Source organism: Arctopsyche grandis, chromosome 5, assembly GCF_051622035.1.
Source record: "Arctopsyche grandis isolate Sample6627 chromosome 5, ASM5162203v2, whole genome shotgun sequence".
NCBI classification, from domain to species: Eukaryota; Metazoa; Arthropoda; class Insecta; order Trichoptera; family Hydropsychidae; genus Arctopsyche; species Arctopsyche grandis.
In genome coordinates, this window is record NC_135359.1 from 4,712,002 (window position 1) to 4,737,949 (window position 25,948).

Genomic DNA, 25,948 nt, shown 5'->3' on the forward strand with positions numbered 1-25,948 from the left:
CCTGGTACCAATTTGTAATTGAACCGTATTTTCAATTGTAATATATTTTGACCAGTTTGAATGTAATTCACCATATGAATTAACTTGCGTGGGTTAGGCGGAATATATTCCAAGAAGTCAAAATATATTATAACTGAAAATATATTAAAATTTTAACGGTAGTTGGTACTAGGTTAGCTCAAAATATATTACAACTGTAGTATACATTTCATATATGAACATATGTGAAGGAAATTTATGGTGTTTTTTTTATATATAAAAGGAAAAGCCTTTTTTTTCTATAGAAAAGGAAAATAATATTTCACGAACTAGTTACAGTATAAAAATAAAGAAAATGCAATGCAAAAGCAACAATTCAATATGTAATTATTTTATCTGATTTATCTAATTACATTTCAGAACTATGTATGTGCATATCTTGGCCTATTTACAACTGTTTTAGTTCAATTGTTCGCAGTCAGATGCTTTTAGCTTTTTCAGCTGCCTATAATTTTTATCAAAGGGTTAACAGATATTTTAAGAAATATCTCAAAGCTTCCTCAAAAAAAATCAGCTCGGAATTATCATATTAAATTGATAAATTTTATAAATTAAACTGTGTTAGCAATAAATATTAAATCGGCTACTTAATAACATGGCATCATTATATTTTCATATTTATGTAAGTTTCAAGTACATATAACAATGACGAACTTTCTAATACATGGGAGTTTATTATATTTGAATTATCAGTGAAAGCTTTAAATGTTTCGTAGTATTGTGGAGTTTAGTTTCAATTTAATGGAGCATGTTTTAACGGATTCACCGAACAAAATCCTTTAAATGTACATTATTTATAATCCTATATCATTAATTTAACAAATTGTATAAAATTTAGTACATATTTCCCGAATACCGTACTTGCTAAAATTGTTTTTAAAAATATGGAAAGTGGTTTCGTTTAACATATTTATTTTGTAATCACCTCAAAAGTTTCATTTTTAATTTAAAATACGTATTTAACTTGAAATTTGTTAACGAAGGCATTCGAAATTAGATTTTCTAATATTCAGCAGTTGTATAGCAATAGCTAGTAGTTGTGAAAACTAGAATAAAACTCCACTACTTTTACTAAGCTATATTATCAAAAGTTTCTAGTAACTAAATAAATTTAATTATTTTCGTAGTTCGAATATACATACACATAGTTACGACAAATAGACATACTTAAACAAACCTGCTTATTTTATATTAATATTTAATGATTGAGTTGATTTGCATTGATGTGACCATATCAATCTGAGCTTTGTCCTCCTCCCATTATAGATTCAGCAATAGTTACAAAATCAAGTAAAGATAAAGTTAATTGAAAATCAACGATATCATTATTAAAATATATACATACATACATATGAAAATAAGACAAAAAAAAACATTAAAACATCTATAGCTGTACTTAAGAAAAGGTTTCGTACAAAAGGTTATATTGTTTCCAAATAATCTACATAAAAGTACGACTGGTGTAGTTTGAAATTAATCATACAATTCAATAAAATGTATAATAAGAAATGTTTGGTGTGAAAACTCACTACTTTTTCCCCTTCTCTTGGTGACGTTCCTGAATCTTCCGTCGTGGATTTCCACCGGATTTTCCACGAATTTTCTCGGCGCACTCACACTTGGGTGACTCCTTTCCTTCTTCCTGGTAATCTTGGCTCCATCGTTCCATATATCGTAGTTGGGAAGAAAAGGTGACTGTTCGCTGAGCGGCAACACCGCTAGAAAAACGGCGAACAGTTTCCACGATCTCATCTTGGACTGTTGCAGAATTCGAGCATCGTCCAAAGAGCTCACGTGCAACTGTATCCACGTCCCACCAGCTTCTGCTCAGAAAGTTTGATGGTCAAGTTGACGGCCACTCGCCAAAACAGTGCTTTTCTGATTGCGCAATGCTGAGGAGAGTTGCCGTCCATCGACTGCACCAGCTGATGCCAAAGAACAAAATTGCACTACTGGTTCCAGTTTAATGCTCCAACGTGCCAAATTTTGAACGACCTTAGCCCCGAACTAAAAGTAAGTTATATATACTATTCCTCACATAGAAACCTGTCTATATACATACATATATCTCGTCTAGAGATTTCTCGAGTATTCTCGAGAAATTTTGATTCTCGTTTCTCGAGAATATTTTATTGTAAAATTTCGAGATTCTCATTTCTCGAGAATATTTTATTATGAAAATTCGAGATTCTCGTATCTCAAGAAATCGTTTATTAGAATCTCGAAAATATCGAGAATACTACATGTTTTTGCTCAATAAACTGACTGATTTGTATTCTTGTTAACTCGTAAATAATTTTGTGAAGTATTGTAATATGTATAGATGGTCAGTATTTTTATTATTTGTCCGGTAAGTTATTATTCGGTCATCATTTATTTATTTATTTATTTTAAACAGACCATTGTGGCATAACAGGAATTCCTAAAGCGCCAAAATGGTCAAAAAAAATATAACACAAAAAAGAAAAAAAACAAAATAACAATTTAACATAAACATAAATACATCCATACATAAACATAAAAAATAGCATTTAATAATAACAGATAAAGTAAAAATATCAAATAAAATATAGCATAAGGAATGCCTTGCACCTACAGCCAGTTTCAATAAATATGTAAGAAACAACTACAAATACAAAACATCCCTGTAAGGCCCAAATGGAAGAGAGTTAATCAAAATTTCACTCATAAATCACAATCAATCATGAAAACAATGATGAGCGCAGACTACCAGATAAATGGGTTAGAGTAATTTCCGACAATTTACGCTCACTAAGGTGGAAAATATCACATTCAGTCTCGGCAGCAACGATTTCATTAAGAAGTCGGATAGCTCTTGGAATAGGAGCCATTCGAAAAAGGACTGTGCGGGCAGGAGGTACAGCCAGCAAATGATGATGTCTACCACGCACATAGTGATTAGGGACATAAAGTCCCAACTGCTCCAGCAACAACGGGCATGACGTATTACCACGTATTATCATATAAGTACATATACACATGTTACAACGAAATCGCACAATTTTTAAGTTACATATTCATATATATGTGCATGTAGGTACTAGTCACTAGTGCGAAATTATTCGGTTATGATATCACTAAAACGCTAGTGAAAATATATTTTCACTGACAATATAACACACATAAAACAAAGATTTTTGATTAATTATTTATTTATTCGAGTATTTGTTCCTTAGATATTAATCAATTTATAGTCAGTATTTTAATATGCATGGATGGTCAGTATTTTTATTATTTGTCCGGTCACAAAAACACGGGCAAAGCCGGGTAGCAACACTGGGAATTTTATAAAATTCTTTTTTACATATTGTTATTTTTACTATTTTAAATTACTTTTATATATTTTTATTTTCTTTTCATGCCTTCTTTTATAATATTTTTTTTATATAATTTTACTTTTTTTTTCTTTTCAATATTCTATTATATCTCTCTATATCTTTCTTTCGTCATGTCTTTAATAAAGTTGTAAACCCCTGATATAATATACATATGTATGTAGTGTTTGTGTTCTTTTGATTTTTGTATGTTGTCAAGTTTATATGCTAAAGAAATCAATTCACTATATTAAAAAAAAAAATATACTTTCTCGAGAATTCTCGAGAATCTCGAGAAACAAAAAAAGAAAATCTCGAATTCTCGAGATTCAAATATTTCGAGAAAATAAGATTCTCAAATCTCGAGATTCAAATATTCCGAGAAAAGGAGATTCTCGAATCTCGAGAATCAAAAAAAGTCGAGAAATCACAACCTCTATTGGCGAGTACTTTAGTATTGCCGTGCCCTGAATTAACTCGACTTTTACCTGATGAAATACTCCGACATATACTGCCTGGTTTGAATATAATTTCGGACGGTTGGGCAGCGTACGGAAATATTCCGAATTCCGGTAAAAGTGGTTCACCAGGATAATTTCGTGGATCCAAATGATAGTGCAATACATACGCAAAATGTGGAAAATATGTGGATGCGTGTGAAAAGAAAGATGAGACGTCAATTTGACACAACGTGTGCCCGTTTTGATTCATATTTAGATGAATTTGTATTGAACCACAAACGAATGCGTGTATATTCCATTCGCAATATGTGGAATATTTCCGTACGCTGCCCAACCATCCGAAATTATATACGAACCAGACAGTATATGTCGGAGTATTTCATTAGGTAAAAGTCGAGTTAATTCAGGGCACGGCAATACTAAAGTACTCGCAAAGAGCAACCAATGACAGGAAAGAGCGGTTCGATCGAGCCTCGCTTACGACTAGGCTCGGTTTCACCCAGTCGAGAATTCTCACTTTTACCCTTCTTCTATCTTCTATACATACATATATAAATGAATGTCTGTCTGTGTGTCTCGAATAGGCTCCTAAACCACTGAACCGATTAAAATGGAACCATATCACTGGGTACTAACTACCCTTTAAGTCAACTTTAAACTATGTATATATTACAATATGGACATTCAATGCTATATTTCATTTCAGTAGACTTTGCAATAGGCAAACTCTATGTATGTATGTAAATCTTGATTCCAATTGGCTGAAAATCTTTAACCTTATCAGACCATATATGTAAGTCAACCAATGGGAATCGCCCATTTATCTCATTAATTCATTTCTCATTAATTCGTTTCGTTATCCAGCTCCTACGTGGTAATACGTCATGCCCGTTGTTGCTGGAGCAGTTGGGACTTTATGTCCCTAATCACTATGCGCGTGGTAGACATCATCATTTGATGGCTGTACGTCCTGCCCGCACAGTTATTTTTTGAATGGCTCCTATTCCAAGAGCTATTCGACTTCTTAATGAAATCGTTGCTGCCGAGACTGAATGTGATATTTTCCACCTTAGTGAGCGTAAATTGTCGGATATTACTCTAACCCATTTATCTGGTAGTCTGCGCTCATCATTGTTTTCATGATTGATTGTGATTTATGAGTGAAATTTTGATTAACTCTCTTCCATTTGGGCCTCACTGGGATGTTTTGTATTTGTAGTTGTTTGTTATTTATTGGAACTGGCTATAGGTGCAAGGCATTCCTTATGCTATATTTTTTTATTTGATATTTTTACGTTATATGTTATTATTAAATGCTATTTTTTATGTTTATGTACGGATGTATTTATGTTTATGTTCAAATGTATTTTTTTTTATGTATAATTGATTAATATATTATTTTCTTTATGTATTAATTTATGTTTAATTGTTATTTTGTTTTTTTTTTGTGTTATATTTTTTGACCATTGTGGTGCTTTAAGAATTCCTGTAATGCAACAATGGTCTGTTTAGAATAAAATAATAAATAAATAAATAAAATCTCCCTACTGCAAGCAGCCGTGAAATGATACACGATTTGAGAAGGATGATTAAAATTTTCCAGACGGATTTTGAAACGATTAAATTTTTCCAAAACAAAAAAAAAGAGTTAACGCATAACTGTACAAATTAGAGTGTGCGAATTTATTGCAAATGGTCAAAGGATCGACTTAAAGCCCGGTAAATCGGCCGTAAATTACGGCGGCAGAGTCGAAACGGCCTGCGCGAAAATCTTGCGCAAACAAAATTAAAAGCGATTTAAATAAATTATTAGTACCGACCGGCCCAAATCTCGATAATTGTTTCACACGTTAGCCGAATAAACAAACGGGTTATTTGCACAATCATCGACGGTAATAACGCTCGCTGAGAGCGTTGACTGTAATGTAACGGTTCGCAATGTAAAAAAAAAGATTCACATTTTACTACCGTAGTTACGTGTATCGTCACTTTATATGAAAATCCACACGGAGAAAGTGAGCCAGTGCTATAGTTCACTTTTGGGCCAATCGGTACGGGGGAAACGCGATAAAAAAAATCATCATGCGACTTATTATTCCGTGCACAATGTGGCACTTGACATTGATGACGATCAGGATTGTTTTTTTCCGGTTAAATAAATAAGTAGCTATTTAAATTCCTTTTTATTGTTCTACGGGAGGGACAGGTGAGTCTACATACGGAAAGCTGAATCCAAATTAGGATACACGGAGACATGAGGAGTGCACGAAGACACAAGATGCGCACGGTGGCACAAAGGCGCGCGCTCCGTGTCTCCTACTTTGAAAAATTTTACAACCAACAAATAATATTCTTACTTTAGAAAATCTTCAGACTTAAAATATTCTAGTTCTGTAGAGCAGTACTTCCCAAATTGGGGAGTCGCGATCCCCTGGGGGGCCGTAGGATTTCTCGCGGGGGCCGCGAAAATATTCAGTAGAAAGTACAAATATTCATTTATGAATATTTTTCCACATTACATATTTAGGGAATGTTTATATTTAAGTTTGTTAAATAATAACATATTATATGAAAACTTTCCAACAAAAGCTTTCTTTGTGGTCAAAAGGTATTATTAGTCAAGGATGCACGGAGATGTTTTCGTGTTGGAATGATTTTCTCACGAATAATGAAATATCACTGTCGACTTCAGTGAAAAATGTTATACTTGATCACGTGGCCGAATCGATACTATTTTTCAAAAAATATTTCCCAAACTTGAATGAGGATGAAAGGAACAATTGGATAAGAGCACCATTTGCCAAGGCCTTAAAATATGATCATATTATGTGGACAGCCCAAGAAGAGTTGATCGATATCAGATCAGATCATTTGCTTGAAGTGGAATTTAATGAATAAAGTATATTAGAATTTTGGTTAAGGCGACAGCAAGAATATCCTGCTATTGGAAAAGAAGCCCTGGTAACTGTTATTACTTTCGCGACTACGTACCTATGCGAAACAGCATTTTCGTCATTACTTTACATTTCTGACATTGAAACCGATATCGATTTGCTATTTAAAAACATGCGACCTCATCAATCGCATTAAATTGTTTCATGTGTGTATAGCATTGATGTATAATATACTAGATGGGCCCTGACGTGTGATTTTGGTCGGAGATCTTGTCTTCACTAACTGAGGGGTGCGGGGGGTTTAACTAGCGGGGAAGTTGGGAGAAAAAAATGTTTTTTCCCTACGACGCAGCGGTACCTACCTACCTACTAAGAGGAACTGTGCATGCGCCATGTATTTTGCATGCGCCAAAAGGGAGACCTGTATAAAGCGTGAGGGCGGATCTAGTGTATTATACATCAATGGTGTATAATTTTTATTTAAAAAAAATGTTTTTAAGTATGTTCCTATAATTTTGTGCTGAATATAAATGAGTATTATATGTAATTGTAATAATTACTGCCAAATAAACCTATTAACTAGGAAAAAAAAATTTAAGGGCCAGGAATTAATTCTTTCAGATTTAGGGGGTCGTGACATGAAAGTAATTGGGAAGCACTGCTGTAGAGGAATGTGGCAACTTCTGTATTTTGCTTTTGGTGGCCTGGACTTGGTAATTAATATTAATTGAGACAAATAAAAATGTTATTTGAAATGATTAGCTAATCTAAGTGAATGTAGACAGACAGTGGGAAATAATTCCCACTGTCTACATTAACAGGTGGGAAGTTTTTAAGGAAAATTCACCATCAGTTACTTTAAACAGATTATGCACTGCTTGTTGGTCGTCCAGATTAGACTATTAATGCACTTCGATATATGTAGGCACATATATGTACAGATGTTTTAAAATTTCTTACAGAAATAATTTTAAAAAGTAAAAGAAGTTTCGAATTTATTTTCCTACTCGTGCTTCTTGAAAAATTCTTCGACCTCCCAACTTTGTTTCAAAGCTCCTTCAATCAAAAAAAGCTGATGTTATACATATGTAAGTGCTCAGTATATGATTAGAAATTAATATTGCGAGATCAGTAATTTTAGAAATAAATCTGAAGAATTCGTAACAATATTAGGATGGAAGCCAAAATTGAAATTGAATCGTCAATCTCTTATCTAAAAGCATTTCGATGAACTTAGTCATGATACACGATTCCAAGATCCATTAAAAGAATTTTTTAACAATTTTTAATGCGGCACTAAACGTAACCTTAGTGCAAATGAAGGTTCGTATCACGTTATTTAATGACAGTTTCAAAGTTCGCTTTCCTGCAAAGCAATTATCAGATGTCGACTTATGTACTTATGTACATATATCGTGAAGCCAAATCTCTAGCCAACTAATATGTCAATGACTTTGACAAATTATTACCTAATCAGGTGCTTAAAAGAAAATAAACCTTGTAAAAATAAAGATCGGCAGTTTTCATAATTTGGCAAAGCTCTTCATTTGTAATTATTATACTTTAAATTAGTCAGTTCAACCATCTTATTCCTCACGCTTCCGGTAACTGTAGCCACTACGGAGCTCTCGTTTATATGGATTCGTTTATTTTATCAAGGTAAGCCAGTTATCAATAGAATTTTTGTTATTAATCCACAAGAATAGTCGAAATATGATTTTTCTAAGTGGAATTTTATTTAATTCTCATATATAGACAATTTAATATATTATCCCCATTAATTCAATTCAGATTCGTGTAAATACGAATAAATACTAGTACAAGCTTTTAGCTCGGAATTTTACCGATTTAAAATTCAGCACCCTTCCAATTAACCCTTTTAAACGAAAACAAAAAATAGTGTGCCCAGAACACTATCCCAATAAACATGTTTCAATATAAAATACGCAATATAAAATAGTATTAACAGTGGGAAAAAATCCCAAATGAAAATACGTACTTTTGACTTTTGATTTGAACTGGACAACTACTTAGAGACATTTGAAAGCTGAAAAGTATTACAAATGAAAGATAAAATACCCGACTATAGATTCCAATATTCATTTTGAACAGAAAATTGACAGATTTTGAGACATCGACCGAACAACACCAAGATATAGAAAAACCGTGCGATTTAAAAAACGCATATATCTCCAAATCTCGAGCCAATCAACATTTTTTATTACCAGATTCGTGTTTACTGGGCATAGATCTATAAGAGAAGTCATATCTCGTCTCTGAACCATTTTTCATGTCGAACAGTGTTATCAGTAATATCTGAAAAGGGAAAAGATTACAAAAAAGATCTTATTACATATTTATTATCATAATTTAAGATGATTACACATTGTAGTACAGTACAATAATACAAACATGAAATACGTTATATCAATGAAACCAAATATATAACATAATCATCGATTCATCAAACGAATTATACAATAAAAAAATAGCAATTTTAGAAATAATAGTAAAATGACACAGTACACAAACTTAAGTTGTAAATTAATAAAAAAAATATATTTTAAACAAATTTGGCATATTTTGGTAGCTATGCCCAATGGGAAACACAGTTTGACTCACTGTTTAATTAAAATCATTATAACAAATAGAACTTTAATTGTAACGACGACAACATCACACCAATAAGTTTTTTTTTTTTTTTTTACTTCTTTTTTTTTTCATTTGAAGCATTTTGTGAAACATTCAGAATAAGAGCACATCGAATAAAAACACGATTCACAACAATTAACATTTAAAATCTTTCTAAAACATCAACCGTAAATCTACTACACTGACTACAAAATAATCAATCACAGAATGTATAATACATAAGTAATTAAAACAACATGAAAATATATTCATTGTCTTTTAAATTTGAACTTAACGTATTTGTCTAATAATAAATGACACGGAAACCGATTTTGATATGATCTTAAGAATTTTGATATGATAAACATAAACTTGTACGATCAACTTAAAGCTAAATAAACATTAAAAAAACGTAGTAAAAGCCTTTAAAAAGAGCAATTGACTTCATCGTAACCTTTTTCTCTCATGTGACCAAGAAGAATAACGTACCTAAATAGCATTTCCAAAAATAGAACCATCTCAAATAAAGACACCCTGTTAAATTTCACAATATAATTTCAGTAAACGTTAAAGAACATCCACGTGAAGATATCAATAATAATAATATGTCGGTTTCAAAAGAAGACCAATAGACTTTATATTATAATAGTACATCAAAAAATTAAAGCCTACTGTGTATCGGAGGATAACAATAGATCAACTATCTTACTTATAACTAACTTATATTGGTAACTTATGGTATGTATTGTTTTTAACACATTTAATAATTATCACATTTATACATCCAATTCAATACATTAAACATTTATATGTATTCAAAGTTTCATAGTAATGAACATGCATGTAGTTTGGTCACATTTATTGTGACGAAATAGACACAATGAATATTAAAATTTAATTTAGAACATATTTGTGAGTACATATGTAAATACACCTTAATTTAAAAAATATATTTCAGTACACATTCACATAATACATGTATAATTAAATACAATTAGTTATTTAGTAATTGAACAATTATTTTAAATTTTATATAGTCCCAAAAATACGTATACCGTTAATTAGAATTTCAATGTATTGTATATATGTATGTATGTATATATATATATATATATATATATATATATATATATATATATATATATATATATATATATATATATATATATATATATATATATATATATATATATATATATATATATAAATTAAATCCAATTTTTTTGAAAATATACATATGCTAAATATAATACTATAAATATATAAGTCAATATTATAGTTCAAATTTCAAGCACCAATTGAACCCTTCAAACCTCTAAGCATTTTATCATTTTAGTACCATGAAGAACATAATAATTTCAAATACATAAGATTTCACAGATATAAATTCCAAAATGTAAATTTTTCGATTCATTCTTGTAACACTCGTATCTCTATTGATATTTATATTTAAAATATACATATTATGTATCAGTTATTCAAATTGGGGAATGTTCAATTACAATTCTAATTAAAACTGTACATGATCAAAATTAAATATCAAAATAAGTATAATACTACACAATGTCATGTATATAAATGACCACAAATACATCAACACATATATATTATGAGACTTACACAGATAACATCGAAGAAACGTAAATTAAATGGCATTAAATTAGCCTTGGCACATTCGCATCATACATACACATATATATTCAAAGGCACACGGGGGAGGGAATAATCAAAATAATTAATAAGAAATAATAATAATTGAGGACGAAAGGCTTTGTTTTTCACTTTTGAGATTATTTTTCATCACCTTTTTAGATTTATAAAGTAATACACTCGAATAATCTTTATCACTTATATAGTATGTACACTGTAAAACATTCCACCTATTTATACAATTCCAATTTCAATGTCGTTCATCTTTTATGAACATGGGATTTGTTTCCTCTTTAACACAAAAATCTAATCTCGGAATACCTGAACCGAGATATTCGTGAATGCGGAAACTAGTGTACATTCTTTAAATATATAATGTAATCCTTTGGGAACACGTTTCGATATGGGTGTGCTTACTTCACAAAAAATTGCCTTTGCTAATAATATTAGGGGTTTCACATGTCTAGAAAAACATACATTAACACGATGGCGGTCGCTGACTCAATTTGTATCATGTTGAGTGCACAACGCTTAGTGGCCGCTAGTATGTATATACGCGAACTGTTTCAATCCGTTGATATATTTTCGTATCACGTCTTCGTTTATGACGAAAACGTGATATATATCGGCGGACTGAAAAGTATATTCTGCACAAAAAATACATTCGCGCAGTTGTAATAATTATGTGCAGGCAGAAAACATTTTACACCCAACATGATACAAACATCAGTTAGGGGCCGCCATGGGGCTAAATTTAAACAGGAAACATCTTAATAATTATTAGATGCACTTGATGGCAAAATAGACAGAGACGTGATGAACACTCCAAGTAATCCAGGATTAATCTCGTATGCACTAAAATAAATAAAAGCAAATGTGGAATAGTAATATAATACATAAATTTAATTTAAAAAATACATATAGTTAAACTCCACTTACCATAATCCACGTTCGCCAAGCCGCTTCTTCACCGCGGGTTTGATCCGGGGCTGTTGCCCGGGACTGTGACGACCCCTCCCCGTTATCAAAAAAAGTTTGGAAGTGGACAATTTTCTTTCTCTTAGCTCTGAAATGTGTTTATCTAAAAACACATCCAGAACTAGGAGCGCCTCCATCACGTAGAGGCTATGTAAGTCTAAGGTGTAAGAATCGGTACCGGAAGCGCTGACCTGACGATAATAAAATAAAAAGTCAATAATTTATTGATATAGAGAATAAAAAATCGGTGAAATAAAATCTTATCACCTGCATCAGTCTACTAGCAGCTAAATTGTTGGCGTATTCGTGCTTTTTCTTGTGCAAAGCGGCTATTTGCGAATAATACGCAGCGACTTGAACCATTCCTTTAGACATGTATTCTTTCGCTTTTTTGATGTTTTCGTTGCGTATGTTAAGATGATGCTGAGCTTGTTGTCTGAAATTAATTCATTTAATAACTTAAATAAAAGTTACATGCCAAATCAACAACTGAATAGCCTCAGCTTACCTGAAGAATTGCACGGCCGCTTTATTGTCAACTATTATATCCTCACCATCTTCTCCCGGAATGTTTATAACATCTTCATCGTTAAACAAATCTGGATTCAACGGCTGAAAAAAACGTACCTAAAGCGCCTGTAACACAATGAAAACATTTCAACAGGGGAAATTCTACCTTTTCTTTTTCTCTACTAGCTCTTTCAAGCAGATCTCTTTCCAAATCTGCCAATAACTTTTTAAAAGCGTTGCCGTCTATTCCTTCTGTTTGAGATTCTGATATTTGACCCGTATTAATTAATAAGACCTGTCAAAAATAAATAAAAAAATCAGAATATTTCTGTTACGATAACATATGTACATAATTACAAACATTTAATGGGCAATTGTTGAAAAAATACAATACATGGAAAGTTTGCTCAAAATTATTATCGTGCGCATTGTAAATTTCGATGAGAAGAGATTCCTCGATGTTTGGGAACATCTGCACCAATTTCATCTGCGTTAATTTTGTAGCAAGATCTTCTGGCGCTTGTTTCCACTGTGACCCGATATTGTTATAATTGGCTAAAGCTATTTCCATATCCATAATTTCGACTAAATTAGCCACTCCAGGCTCTTGACCCTCGGCTCCTTGCAGTTGTTCTATAGCTTCTAGTCCCCTATAAATATTTCCTGATAATAACACATAATAACAAAACAAAACATAAAAGTGGAAAAAGTTTGAAAATATTGTCTCAACAAAGGCGACAGAAATTTCTCACACGTATTACAATACCCTCGAAGACTGAGCTACTTCATTTACCGATCAAATAAAAATTCACTCAAATAAAAAATAAAGGTTCGAATTTAAGAAAATATAAGTCAAATTTTGAAAAATTTATTTCCCCAATATAAAAACAAAAAAAAAATTATTACCGAGCCAGCTCCTCGTCTTCAGCCATCATGATTTCACTATAACCCCTCTGCACTTCAATCTGATTACAAATAGATTCAAGCCACAATGCATGAATCTGATTCACCAACGACGTTGGTAAATGGATTATTGGCTCCAAATTATCATCCCATGCACTATTCGTACCATACATTGTATCCAATTGTTTAAAGAAGTCACGACCCATACGAAAAGAAACGACTTTATCATTAGAATCCGGTTCGTCGGAACTCTCGCTACTAGATCTACCCTCGTTGTCGACATCTACATCCTCACTAGGAGTCTTCACATCGACCTCTTCCCCGTGTATCTTTTTCTTTAATTTTAAGCAATGGTCAGAATAGTGATCGTTGCTAAATTGAAAACTACCTTCGATTTGTTTCTTTAGCTCTGTGGAGATCTCAGATGGAGATTTGTCCTTCCTGACTTTCGAGTGAACTTTGTTCATTTTGGACTTTTTTTCAGATGTTTCAGAAGTGTTCAATGCAACGGATGCAACTTTTTCTTGAACGTGATTAGTTTCAAACGTCTTGGATACAATTTCAGGCAAATCGATGAAATTTTCATTGTTTTTACCGTCGAGTAAAATCTCAACTGTCCAGTTCACATCACCGTTACATTTATCTAAAACATCGTGAATGTATTTTTCAGGAATGTTTGAAAACAAGTCCTTCAGTTCGGCGACTGATTGAAGCCTTGAACTTTCAACAGACCCTCCGGGATCCATAGTCAGTTCAGATGTCATTACACCTTTATCAAGAGTTAATTTTGCTTTCAATATATTATTAGGCAATGTTGTGACATTATGCAAATTAATATCCCTACTTCCAGCAGACAAAACCTTAAAACAATTTTCATTTGCAGGATTTATATCAAAACTGCGAGTGTTGGTTCCTGCTTCACAACTAGAAACGATGATGTTAGAATGTAAATTATTAACCGCAGGAGGTGTAAGAAGACTTTCGAAGTTTTCCCAATTCGAAAGCGACTCCCCAATCGGCTCCCAATTAACGGCAAACGGATTCTTCAATTTATCAGTAGCTTTCGCAGACCCTTTTAACACTGTCCTCTGTGGCTTAGACCTATCGCCAACATCAGCATTATCGTTATTAGACGACCAAGTGTCAGTCCAAGAATCGTTACTATCCAACACTTCAGGCTGGATACCGTTACAAACTATATTCTTAGCAGGCTCAGCAACGACCCAATCATCAGTATCACCGAGATCGATCAAATCATAAGACATCTTATACCCACCTCCGTTTCTAGATTTCACAACGGTATAATCGTCAACATTTGAAGCAGGCTTTACCGTCGGCAAAGGGTTCAAATTGGTTTTATTGACGATTTCAGGCGCATTTCTTTTCATTGGCGGTTTTCGCTGTGACGAATATTCAAATTCGAAATATCTTATTAGGAAGTCTGACGTTATATTTGACTGAAATTTATCCAGCATTTTTTTTATTTTAACAATTGGCACACCGTGGCAATTCCTTCGTGCCAATTCAGCAGGCTTCATAGCCCAAGGAGTTTTCGGCTCTAAGATTTTTATAATATAACCGTTGCCTATGCCTGAAGCTACATACGGTTTCATTTCCCATACCTCCAAATTCGTATTGTCAATTATTATAGGGCTGACTCCTTGACACAAGTATTGGTTTGCTCTACGTTGATTCCAACTATGAGCGTCGCTCAATTTTGCAACATCGAAAACATATCTACCGTTGCTCGTCTTAAAATAATCGTCCGTACTGAGAATGTGTGTTAAACTGCTGTAATTCACCGTCGACTGTATAACACTTTTCGCCGCAGTACTCTTTCCGCTGCCTGGCAAACCTCTCATAATAACCAGCACTCGATACCCATTATTTATATCTTGTATGATACGGCTCAGCTCCGTATTGTATTTCGATGAATCATATTGACTGTAACCAGCCATTTTCAAATTGCTTGAATGTGTCGCACAGTTGGTCGAGAATATTTGCTACGGTGTTCAATAAAGACCTAAGCAAGGAAAACTCACTATATATATTTATTGCTGCATTTCAAATATGAACATATGAATATGTAAAATACCTTTTAAAACCATACGTTCGGCACAACATGTATCCAAGTCGGGTATGAGAACAATGCTAAGTAAATCTGGTCTCCATTCTGGAATCTGGAATATAAAACAAACACAATTTGATAAAAAGTCCAATTCAATATTATACAAGTACAAAAATATAACAGCGACATGCATCATATATGATATATGTGTATGCATCAACAGCTATGTAAACAAAATAAATAATGAGATTTAAATTTTTCATTGCTTAATGTTAACTATTATTACAAAAGTTGAAAGCCATCACCTGAACAAACAGTTCTAATTGGCACACATCTGTATATCGCGGTTTACGGTACGTATCGTTGTTTTGCAAACGCACGTCTAAAAATATTTCGAACAAAGGCAAAGGTGAAATTTAAAGTCCCGCCAGTGAACTTTTCATCGAGATTAATGCAGAGTTCGAATTTAAACAACGACAAACGGGGAAAAAATTACACGTCGAGGTCATCTAAAAAAAAGTATTCAATCAATATGAAAACAATTCGACGGAATGAACTCCAAAGATAATAATAAAAAGCGATAAAAACCAAGGCTGCCAAAAACATAATGTAAATATTAAATTCAATGGAAGATTGCATTTTAATTTGATTCATCTTCTACATAATTGAATATACATATGTAGTTCTGGAAAAAGGGTGCTCTTTTACCGGTGCGCTCCGATGTACCAACTTGCAATATCCCAAGACTCGTTTTCTCAACTTTTCGTATGCTTAAACAGGAGTTTGTATATTGTAATATCTTTAATATACGAGACATATTGTGAGATGCATTAATACTTCTTTTGTTTATTTTATATTGTTGCAAGATACATTAGAGAGTCTAAACACACCTTTACAAAACTCAAAATCTTCAGCGGTAGTTATTTAGGGTTTGTTTGGATTAGCTACAATATTTATACCTGCTTTCTATAGGATTTCTAAATAATTCTAGTTGCGAAATTTTCAGCGTGGTGGGCTTTCAACAGAAAAACGTCAGCACTAAAAGGGTTAAAATAATAATAATATATTTTATTATATTCAAACTGCAATTTTATTTTGCAATTCAAACCACTATACAGCATTTTTTTACTGTGACAGTCATTAAACATGATTCACTAGAAACAATCTATTCAAAAATATATATAATATTTGATTTTTTTTAAATTGCAGTCAGAATAGTGCACAGAGTGGAAAATTGTCGGAGAAAAATCTCGTTTTTTAGCGACCAGAATGCTTTGAAAATTACCCAATATATTCATGAAGCATTAGACTTCAAAATTCCACTGGAAAAATTGAATTTTGTTCACAATCTATTGGTACACGAACCAGACAAAACATTAGCTAATTCCAAATCAGTTAAATTGTAAAATAAATGAGTAATAATAATCTTTTAATACAGCGATAGCAATATCAAACGTGATGAACGTCATGCTGGCATTTAAAACGTGCATATAAATACTATCTCACTCGCTTTACACTGTCGATCATATCAACAAAACAACTGTATTTAACGTAGGTGACTCACATACATAACTGTAGTACTCGGGTTATAACGCGCTGCAATCTTAATCAAAACAAAGCACTTGGTTTCGCAAAAGGTCGATTACTACTGGGCAGAATCGATACAAATTCTTTTCGAACTCAAAACGAGATAACAAGCCGCGGAGAGAGAGGAGACCAATATTGCGAGATAACGGTCGCATTCTGCGTCAATACCACTTGCCATAGTAAATATTATGGCCATGAAAGTATTCGAAAGTATCGAGAGGCAAAATTAAGCCTTGGTCTTAAACTTGATTCGTATAAAAAGGTATACATATACATATTTCCTATTCTGATTGTGAATTAGATGTGCAAAAAATTCAAACAATATTGAATCGGAATGTATTTTGTAAACAAAAAAAAAAATCAATATCAAAATCTCAGATGAATGATATAATTTTGAGTTGTTCTCACCCACCATAAACACATATTTGTAAGAATGAATCATTTCAATCAACTTGGCAGTGTGTAGATAAACCCGAGATATCAAATCAGAACATCTAGTGAAAACACACCGAGTGGTATGGGACGTCACGTGTCCTTGGCTTCCCGCTGTAAGCGTAAACAGTGGGTGTTTCCCAAACCGAATTCGGGTGTACTTGCACGTGCAAAATGCATATGTTTGGCAAGTCGCACGTGTATGCATATCCATATGCAACCGACAAGTTTCTCCTACATTTCTTCAAATGTGGGATTCACAGTAATCAATCACTGTCAAAAGCAAGGATAAAATATTGTAACATGGGAACACGAGAGAGAGTATCCGCTGTCCAAGTGCATTCGGGGGTGAACAATGGAGACACCCGAATTGGCCTAACGGGACTCAGTAAGTACCCGCTAGAATTATTAGAACCAGGACGAGAGCGAGAGGCTCACTTAAAACTGTACGTTCCTAGACAATAGATACATAAATGGATCGGGGAAGCTGTGGTGAGCAACTAGTCCTTTATAAAGGAGGTACATACGCCATATCAGATTATTCTGGAGCGTGCGCTGGTTACGTGTGAACCTCCTGAATCTTTCAATAAATGCTGTGAAGCGACTTTGGCCTTTCATTTGGATCCTGAACTCACCCCTACGCAACAATATCACCGAAAACACTCCACTTTGGGACTGTTTTCCATGTATATGAACTAGGGGTGGTGCGTTTTTTTCGCATGTTTAAAAATATATTTTTAAAAAACGTACCACGTCCCACTCAGCGTGTTTTCGCCCTAAGGATCTCGGGGAGAAATGAGACATATCCTTGGTATAAAACATCGTATTTGCATTAAAAAACAAAATCCGCATGCTCAGAAGACATTTATACATAAACATTTATATACATAATATTAATAGAACAATATTTATACATACATAAATACAGACATACAAACATGTACATCCATTCCCCGATTTAAGCGGTAAAAACCGCGGTAAAAAACCGCGTAAATCGGGGGATGGGGGGGTGTAGTACTAACAAGATCGTGCTGTGTGGTTGGGGGGTTTGTTGTGAGAAAACGTATAATAAAGGATGTCGCGCGTGTTATAGGAAAACAGGTTTTAAGAAACAAACAAACTGGCGAACACGCTGTAGTGAGTGTCTATTCCCACTGACACAGCACAGACCGGCAGCTGCACGTAAACAGTAGTACGAAAAGTATTCTTTGGTACATTATATATGGACACATTCATATGTTCCGTAATATGTACATGGCGTAGACGCAACGGCAGTCGCCGACAATCTATTCATATCACACAGCAGTACATGTCACCGTAACGCATCGAGCAAAACCGGTTTTATTGGCCACTGTGGAAATATTCACACACGACATGACGTCATAGTAACGAGTGTACGCGTACTAACGAAAGTGCGCATGTGAATATTTTCAAAATAGGTCATATTGCGACAACATTGACGGCGCAAGCAATATTGCGCCGAATCGTCGGGCTCTATAATGATATGTAAGCCGATTTTGCCTTGCAATCGGCCAAAACAAGTCTGAAAGTGCGCTGCTGTATACTGTAAGGGCGGTTTCAGACTGGCGTTTTATACGCTCGTATAATCTCGTTTTTTGAAGTGCATGTAGGCGCGTATAGGCGCGTCGTTTTCCATACGCGCAACTCTTACGAGCTTAGACGCGCTTATAAGCTCGTATTATCCATGTTGATACTAAATCACCACTACCGGTTTTAGCGAAAACGCCGGAATAAGCCCGTGTACGCGCGTCCGGTTTTTTGAAGCGCGAAAAGTAGCGCGCGTGTAAGCGCGTATGCCGAAACGACCGTATACGCGCAGAAAAAAACACTAGTCTGAAACCGCCCTAAGGTGGCCATTTCACATGTTTTTAAGTTATGTGACAAAACCAGGATATTTTTTATCAAAATAATGTTTCCAAATGCTTGGATTATTAAAAAAATTAATGAATAATAGAAAATCATGTAAGCTCATTTATGAAAATAAAAAAAATTGATTTCAATATTTCTAAACAGGCCCACTGTACTGCTAAAATCAGTACGAATAATCACCTTACTGTATAGTATGAATAGAAGTAGTCTTTTCCGTGCACTGCTGTTGCGTTACAGTCCTGGATTGTATAAAAATACTTTAAAACGGTAAAAAAAAATGCATAGAACCGCGTAAATAGTTATATTAAATCCAAGAAAAGAAGTGAAAGTAAACAGTTCGTTAAAATAAAATATATGAAATTTAGTAATGCTTATGCAAACCACGTTAAAAAAGTACCGCGTGAATCGGGTGATTAGTGTTTAGTCGAACCGATCTAGCATTAGACTTACGTAAAATGTATAGGCTATCGCACTCGACCCGCGATGGCCAATTACATTTCGTTTCAGTTTCACATTGCATTTTAGTCAAGAAATATGCCGAAAACTTACAAAAACCAAAAAAAATGCTCGGTTCTCGGAATTCTCACGCTGCATCGGACTATAGTACAAACAAGATCGTGCTGTGAGGTTGGTGGGGGAGGGGGTGGGGGGTTTTTGTGAGAAAACGTGTAATAGGGGATGTCGTGCGTGTTATACGAAAACAGGTATTAAGGGAAAAAATGTATAGACCCAACAGTTAGGGCCGGGCCGCACCGTGCAACTTTATCGGCCGACTAGTTGCGCGATACGAAAAAATGTATGGAAATGTGTGCGACAAACAAGTTGACGGGTGTGGCATGTCCCATCTACCTGCATGCATTGGTCTGGTCGCCCTCAACCAAGTCGCTCGCAAGTCGCACGGTGCGGCCCGGCCCTTATGTTCGACAGTTACTTTGAGCCTTTAAAGGAGCGTGCTATAGGAGGGGGGAATCAAACCACCAGATAAACTCAAAACCTCCCAAGAATACAATACCTTGTATATTCTGCTTATTTGGCAATTTAGACACGGCCACGATTGAGTATATCTGCAAGTTGAAAAATATAAAGTACAAAACTTACCCTCTAGATCAGTAAAAGTACAAAAATTTTGTTACATCGCGTTAAAATGGAACTTCGAAACTACATATAAGTATATTAAGAGCATACGTAGAATCGAAAACAGTCCAACTGATGATGCAATTATTTGCAACAAGTAAAAAAACCAAACTCACGGGTTTAAATGTAAATATGTATATGTACATACATATATGTATATTGTGTCGTAATCAGTGGCGGCTCGTGGCTAATATTTTTGATGGTACTGCATGTATCCGTTTATAATTTCTTCATAGAAAAGCTGACTTGGTGGGGTACGACACGACAGTCCTTATGTACGAGCCACACCTTATCGTAATACGTAACTAACTATCAAAGTGCTTAAAATGGCATTCCATTTGAGTCGATTCGCCATACATAAAGAAAACTTAAGGATATATGTATGTATGTACATATGCCACGGTGAAATTATAATTTCACTGACGTTTCAGTGAAATCATAACCAGTTACATTTTCACTGGGTACAATTCAGTGAAATCATATCCAATTGCATTTTCACTGGCCCCTATCAGTGAAATTATGACTTTTGACCGTTGGATGATAGTGCGTCTCTGATAAGAATCGCGCCACCCACGTCACAACCCCGCTCCTCTCCATCCCCACTCCGATGCCAAACTCGAGCTCACATGCCCTCCCCGCAACCCCACTCCTGTCCTTTCCCACTCTCCTCGTGGTTCACTATCTGTTTTGATTTGGACTGGATGCGGAAGCAAACACTTCATGATATCTTAACAGCCATCACTTATTTATTTAAGGTTCGGTTAGGTTAGGTTAAGCTATGGAGGAAATTGGAGTGACCTCACCCGAAAACCTGGGCAAGAAGCTAATAGAGAAGATGGAAGCTTGGGTAATTATCGACACGTTCGCGTCAACGGTGATGCGCAAGAAGGAGGCGCATGAACGAGAGAGAAGAATGCATGCGAAATGAATGGAAGAAAGAAAGAAAGAACGACGAGAAACAAAGAATGAACGACGATGAATGAATGGACCCCCACTCTTTGAAGTAATACAAAGAAGTCCCAGAGAGTGGAGGTCGGGGGTGGGGTTTAGCCGGTAAAAATCCGGCAATACCCTGCAGTTCGGAATGTAGGCTGTCTTTCGAAGATTCCCACCTCCATCCCAGCGAAGAAAAAAAAAAAAAAAAAGGTTAGGCTAAGTTACAGTTGGACCCCCACTCTTCGAAGTAATACAAAGAAGTCCCAGAGAGTGGAGGTCGGGGGTGGGGTTTAGCCGGTAAAAATCCGGCAATACCCTGCAGTTCGGAATGTAGGCTGTCTTTCGAAGATTCCCACCTCCATCGCAGCGAAGAAAAAAAAAAAAAAAAAGGTTAGGCTAAGTTACAGTTGGACCCCCACTCTTTGAAGTAATACAAAGAAGTCCCAGAGAGTGGAGGTCGGGGGTGGGGTTTAGCCGGTAAAAATCCGGCAATACCCTGCAGTTCGGAATGTAGGCTGTCTTTCGAAGATTCCCACCTCCATCGCAGCGAAGAAAAAAAAAAAAAAAAAAGGTTAGGCTAAGTTACAGTTGGACCCCCACTCTTTGAAGTAATACAAATAAGTCCCAGAGAGTGGAGGTCGGGGGTGGGGTTTAGCCGGTAAAAATCCGGCAATACCCTGCAGTTCGGAATGTAGGCTGTCTTTCGAAGATTCCCACCTCCATCGCAGCGAAGAAAAAAAAAAAAAAAAAAGGTTAGGCTAAGTTACAGTTGGACCCCCACTCTTTGAAGTAATACAAAGAAGTCCCAGAGAGTGGAGGTCGGGGGTGGGGTTTAGCCGGTAAAAATCCGGCAATACCCTGCAGTTCGGAATGTAGGCTGTCTTTCGAAGATTCCCACCTCCATCGCAGCGAAGAAAAAAAAAAAAAAAAAAGGTTAGGCTAAGTTACAGTTGGACCCCCACTCTTTGAAGTAATACAAAGAAGTCCCAGAGAGTGGAGGTCGGGGGTGGGGTTTAGCCGGTAAAAATCCGGCAATACCCTGCAGTTCGGAATGTAGGCTGTCTTTCGAAGATTCCCACCTCCATCGCAGCGAAGAAAAAAAAAAAAAAAAAAGGTTAGGCTAAGTTACAGTTGGACCCCCACTCTTTGAAGTAATACAAAGAAGTCCCAGAGAGTGGAGGTCGGGGGTGGGGTTTAGCCGGTAAAAATCCGGCAATACCCTGCAGTTCGGAATGTAGGCTGTCTTTCGAAGATTCCCACCTCCATCGCAGCGAAGAAAAAAAAAAAAAAAAAAGGTTAGGCTAAGTTACAGTTGGACCCCCACTCTTTGAAGTAATACAAATAAGTCCCAGAGAGTGGAGGTCGGGGGTGGGGTTTAGCCGGTAAAAATCCGGCAATACCCTGCAGTTCGGAATGTAGGCTGTCTTTCGAAGATTCCCACCTCCATCGCAGCGAAGAAAAAAAAAAAAAAAAAAGGTTAGGCTAAGTTACAGTTGGACCCCCACTCTTTGAAGTAATACAAAGAAGTCCCAGAGAGTGGAGGTCGGGGGTGGGGTTTAGCCGGTAAAAATCCGGCAATACCCTGCAGTTCGGAATGTAGGCTGTCTTTCGAAGATTCCCACCTCCATCGCAGCGAAGAAAAAAAAAAAAAAAAAAGGTTAGGCTAAGTTACAGTTGGACCCCCACTCTTTGAAGTAATACAAAGAAGTCCCAGAGAGTGGAGGTCGGGGGTGGGGTTTAGCCGGTAAAAATCCGGCAATACCCTGCAGTTCGGAATGTAGGCTGTCTTTCGAAGATTCCCACCTCCATCGCAGCGAAGAAAAAAAAAAAAAAAAAAGGTTAGGCTAAGTTACAGTTGGACCCCCACTCTTTGAAGTAATACAAAGAAGTCCCAGAGAGTGGAGGTCGGGGGTGGGGTTTAGCCGGTAAAAATCCGGCAATACCCTGCAGTTCGGAATGTAGGCTGTCTTTCGAAGATTCCCACCTCCATCGCAGCGAAGAAGAAAAAAAAAAGGTTAGGCTAAGTTACAGTTGGACCCCCACTCTTTGAAGTAATACAAAGAAGTCCCAGAGAGTGGAGGTCGGGGGTGGGGTTTGGCCGGTAAAAATCCGGCACTACCCTGCAGTTCGGACTGTAGGCTGTCTTTCGAAGATTCCCACCTCCATCACAGCGAAGAAAAAAAAAAAAAAAAAAAAGGTTAGGCTAAGTTACAGTTGGTTTTATTTAGTCAAGGTTAGATTAGGTTAATTTATTACTTAAAGGTCTGTTCATACCTATCCAGCACGACCCGTATCCTGCAGGTCTCCTGCAAGTGCGGATGGTATTCTTTGGTACATTATATGGACGTATTCATACTGCATTCGCGCATGCGCATTTACGCATTCAGTACATTCGCGCATGCGCATTACACTGTCCGTACTTGCAGGATACTTGCAGGATTCGGGTCGTGCTGGATAGGTATGAACAGACCTTTAAACGTACTAAACAGAGGAAATCCACAAAAACCGGAAGAGCCGGCATGGATCTGAATCAACACTCACGGAAGCAATACGTCTTAGAGAGTTTATCCCGCGAGGGTGAGATGAATCGGGGGAGTTTTTTAGTCAGTAAAAATCTGACACTTTTTGAAGATTTTCTACTTCACCGTATGAAAAAATGAATAGTAATCGTAAGGCGAAGTAAGAAGAGGTATGTAAAAAAGGTTAGGTTAGGTTAGGTTAAATTTGATATAAAAAAATTTGGTTAGGTTAAGTTAAGTCTGGTTAAAAAAAAAAGTTAGGTTAAGTTCAGTTCGGTTAAAAAAAAAAGTTAGGTTAAGTTAAGTTTGGTTTAAAAAAAAAAGTTAGGTTAGGGTTGGTTTTATTTATTTAAGATTAGGTTGTTAGGGTTGGTAGTACATTGTATGTAATCCGAATTCCAAATTCACTGACAATGAGAAGTGGATTTGTAATTCTATTGTTATATTCGTACTCACTGTTTGAGTCAGTGAAATCATAATTTCACTGACAATAACAGTTTCACTGTAACATGTGTATACTGAAAATTCACAGGGGATGACGTGAAAAAAATTAAACGCAAACAGGACACAAAGAGGGTGGCCATTTTTAGCACTTTGCTAAAAATCGATACGCCGATTCGCAATTCCAACTATTTTCTGCATACAATTAAACCAGTTTTTAAACGAAAACAGCCATGCAATGGTTTTGAAATGACCACTTTTTCACAATGTGTCAGTTCTCGATCGGAGATACGGGGAATACCAAATGCGACGCAAAAACATATCACACATATCTTTGTTCGCGATAACAATGGAATGTACTTGATCCCTCTTTATCAGTGAAAAAGAACAATCTGTATTAGCCGAGTGTGAACGATTGAACTTATTATTGCATACAAAGTGGCCGGCCATAAATCGATACACCACTTTTCTTTGTTCGGTGTCGAAATATAACGTATTAAAATCTAATGCGTGTTTGCGAAAACGATTTGAAATTGTTTATTTAATCACTGATGTGGGTTTATGTAGATACTTACGCGAGCAGGACGATTTCAAGGTGTTTGACTGCGACGGGTGACTCGGGACGAATGCTCACATTTCACCGGGGAGATTGATTCTGCCAGACTGAAACTGGATGTGGCTGTATCGATTCAGTGGAGAGAGATGCAATATGAGTTATGTTATATAAACAAACTGAACATGCGTACTAGGAGGTTTGCATCGATTTTCTACTGTGCTAAATTTGTGCTATTAGCAGATTCCCAGGGCTCAGTTCAAAAAATAGCAAAATCAATACTGAAAACGGAACCTTTGTGTATCACAACAGCTTCAGGCACTCGTTACGATTATGCGCAATTGAGTTCTGAAAGACTTACATCAGCCGGTTATAATCATTGCTTATTGTTTCTTTGTTTGAAATGAAATATCCGGAATATATGTATGTATGTATGTATTTGTTTCTTTGTTTGAAATGAAATATCCGGAATATATGTATGTATGTATGTATGTTGGGTGAAATTGGTTCTAGTATTTGAACTATGAATAGTTATAAATCATTTGGAAAGCTCATTGAGCAACTTACATTCAAAATTATTATATAAAAGTGGACTAAATCAGTATGATGAGATGTAAATTTATTGAAATTTGTGTTTTTCTCTCCGGAATGTGATTCAAATTTGATCTTTTTATATTGCTTCAATACATCAAAGTTAAACTAGTGTATTATTTATGTAAGTAGTGATTGTACAATAATACAGGTTTTTCAACAAAAAAAAAGGTTTAATTTGAAATGAAAAAGGGTCAATTTGGAATTAAAAACCCATATGAATAAAAAAAACCGAAGTGCATTTATGGTTGCGGAGGAATGCTGCAGTTATTGACCATTTATTTGTTTATTCTAGAGATGAAAAATAGGAATACTGTAACATTGTAGATAGCTTTATGTACTTTAAATGGTGCTCCTGTTTATAATAATGTATATTATTATGCTACCAATTCCTGT

At 35.3% G+C, this 25,948-nt stretch overlaps 1 protein-coding gene across 1 annotated transcript; it reads right to left on the bottom strand.

The window, feature by feature from the left end:
- Window positions 1-11,117: 11,117 nt before the first annotated feature.
- Window positions 11,118-25,317, bottom strand: LOC143911773 (uncharacterized). The gene is made up of 10 exons (XM_077430804.1): window positions 24,984-25,317; window positions 20,391-20,442; window positions 15,497-15,581; window positions 13,405-15,424; window positions 12,893-13,148; window positions 12,665-12,793; window positions 12,497-12,600; window positions 12,256-12,424; window positions 11,950-12,179; window positions 11,118-11,865 (listed from the first exon to the last, which is right to left on the bottom strand). The coding sequence occupies exons 4-10, from the start codon at window positions 15,357-15,359 to the stop codon at window positions 11,781-11,783; spliced, it is 2,928 nt and encodes a 975-aa protein (XP_077286930.1). The 5' UTR covers window positions 15,360-15,424; window positions 15,497-15,581; window positions 20,391-20,442; window positions 24,984-25,317; the 3' UTR covers window positions 11,118-11,780.
- Between the last annotated feature and the right edge of the window lie 631 nt (window positions 25,318-25,948).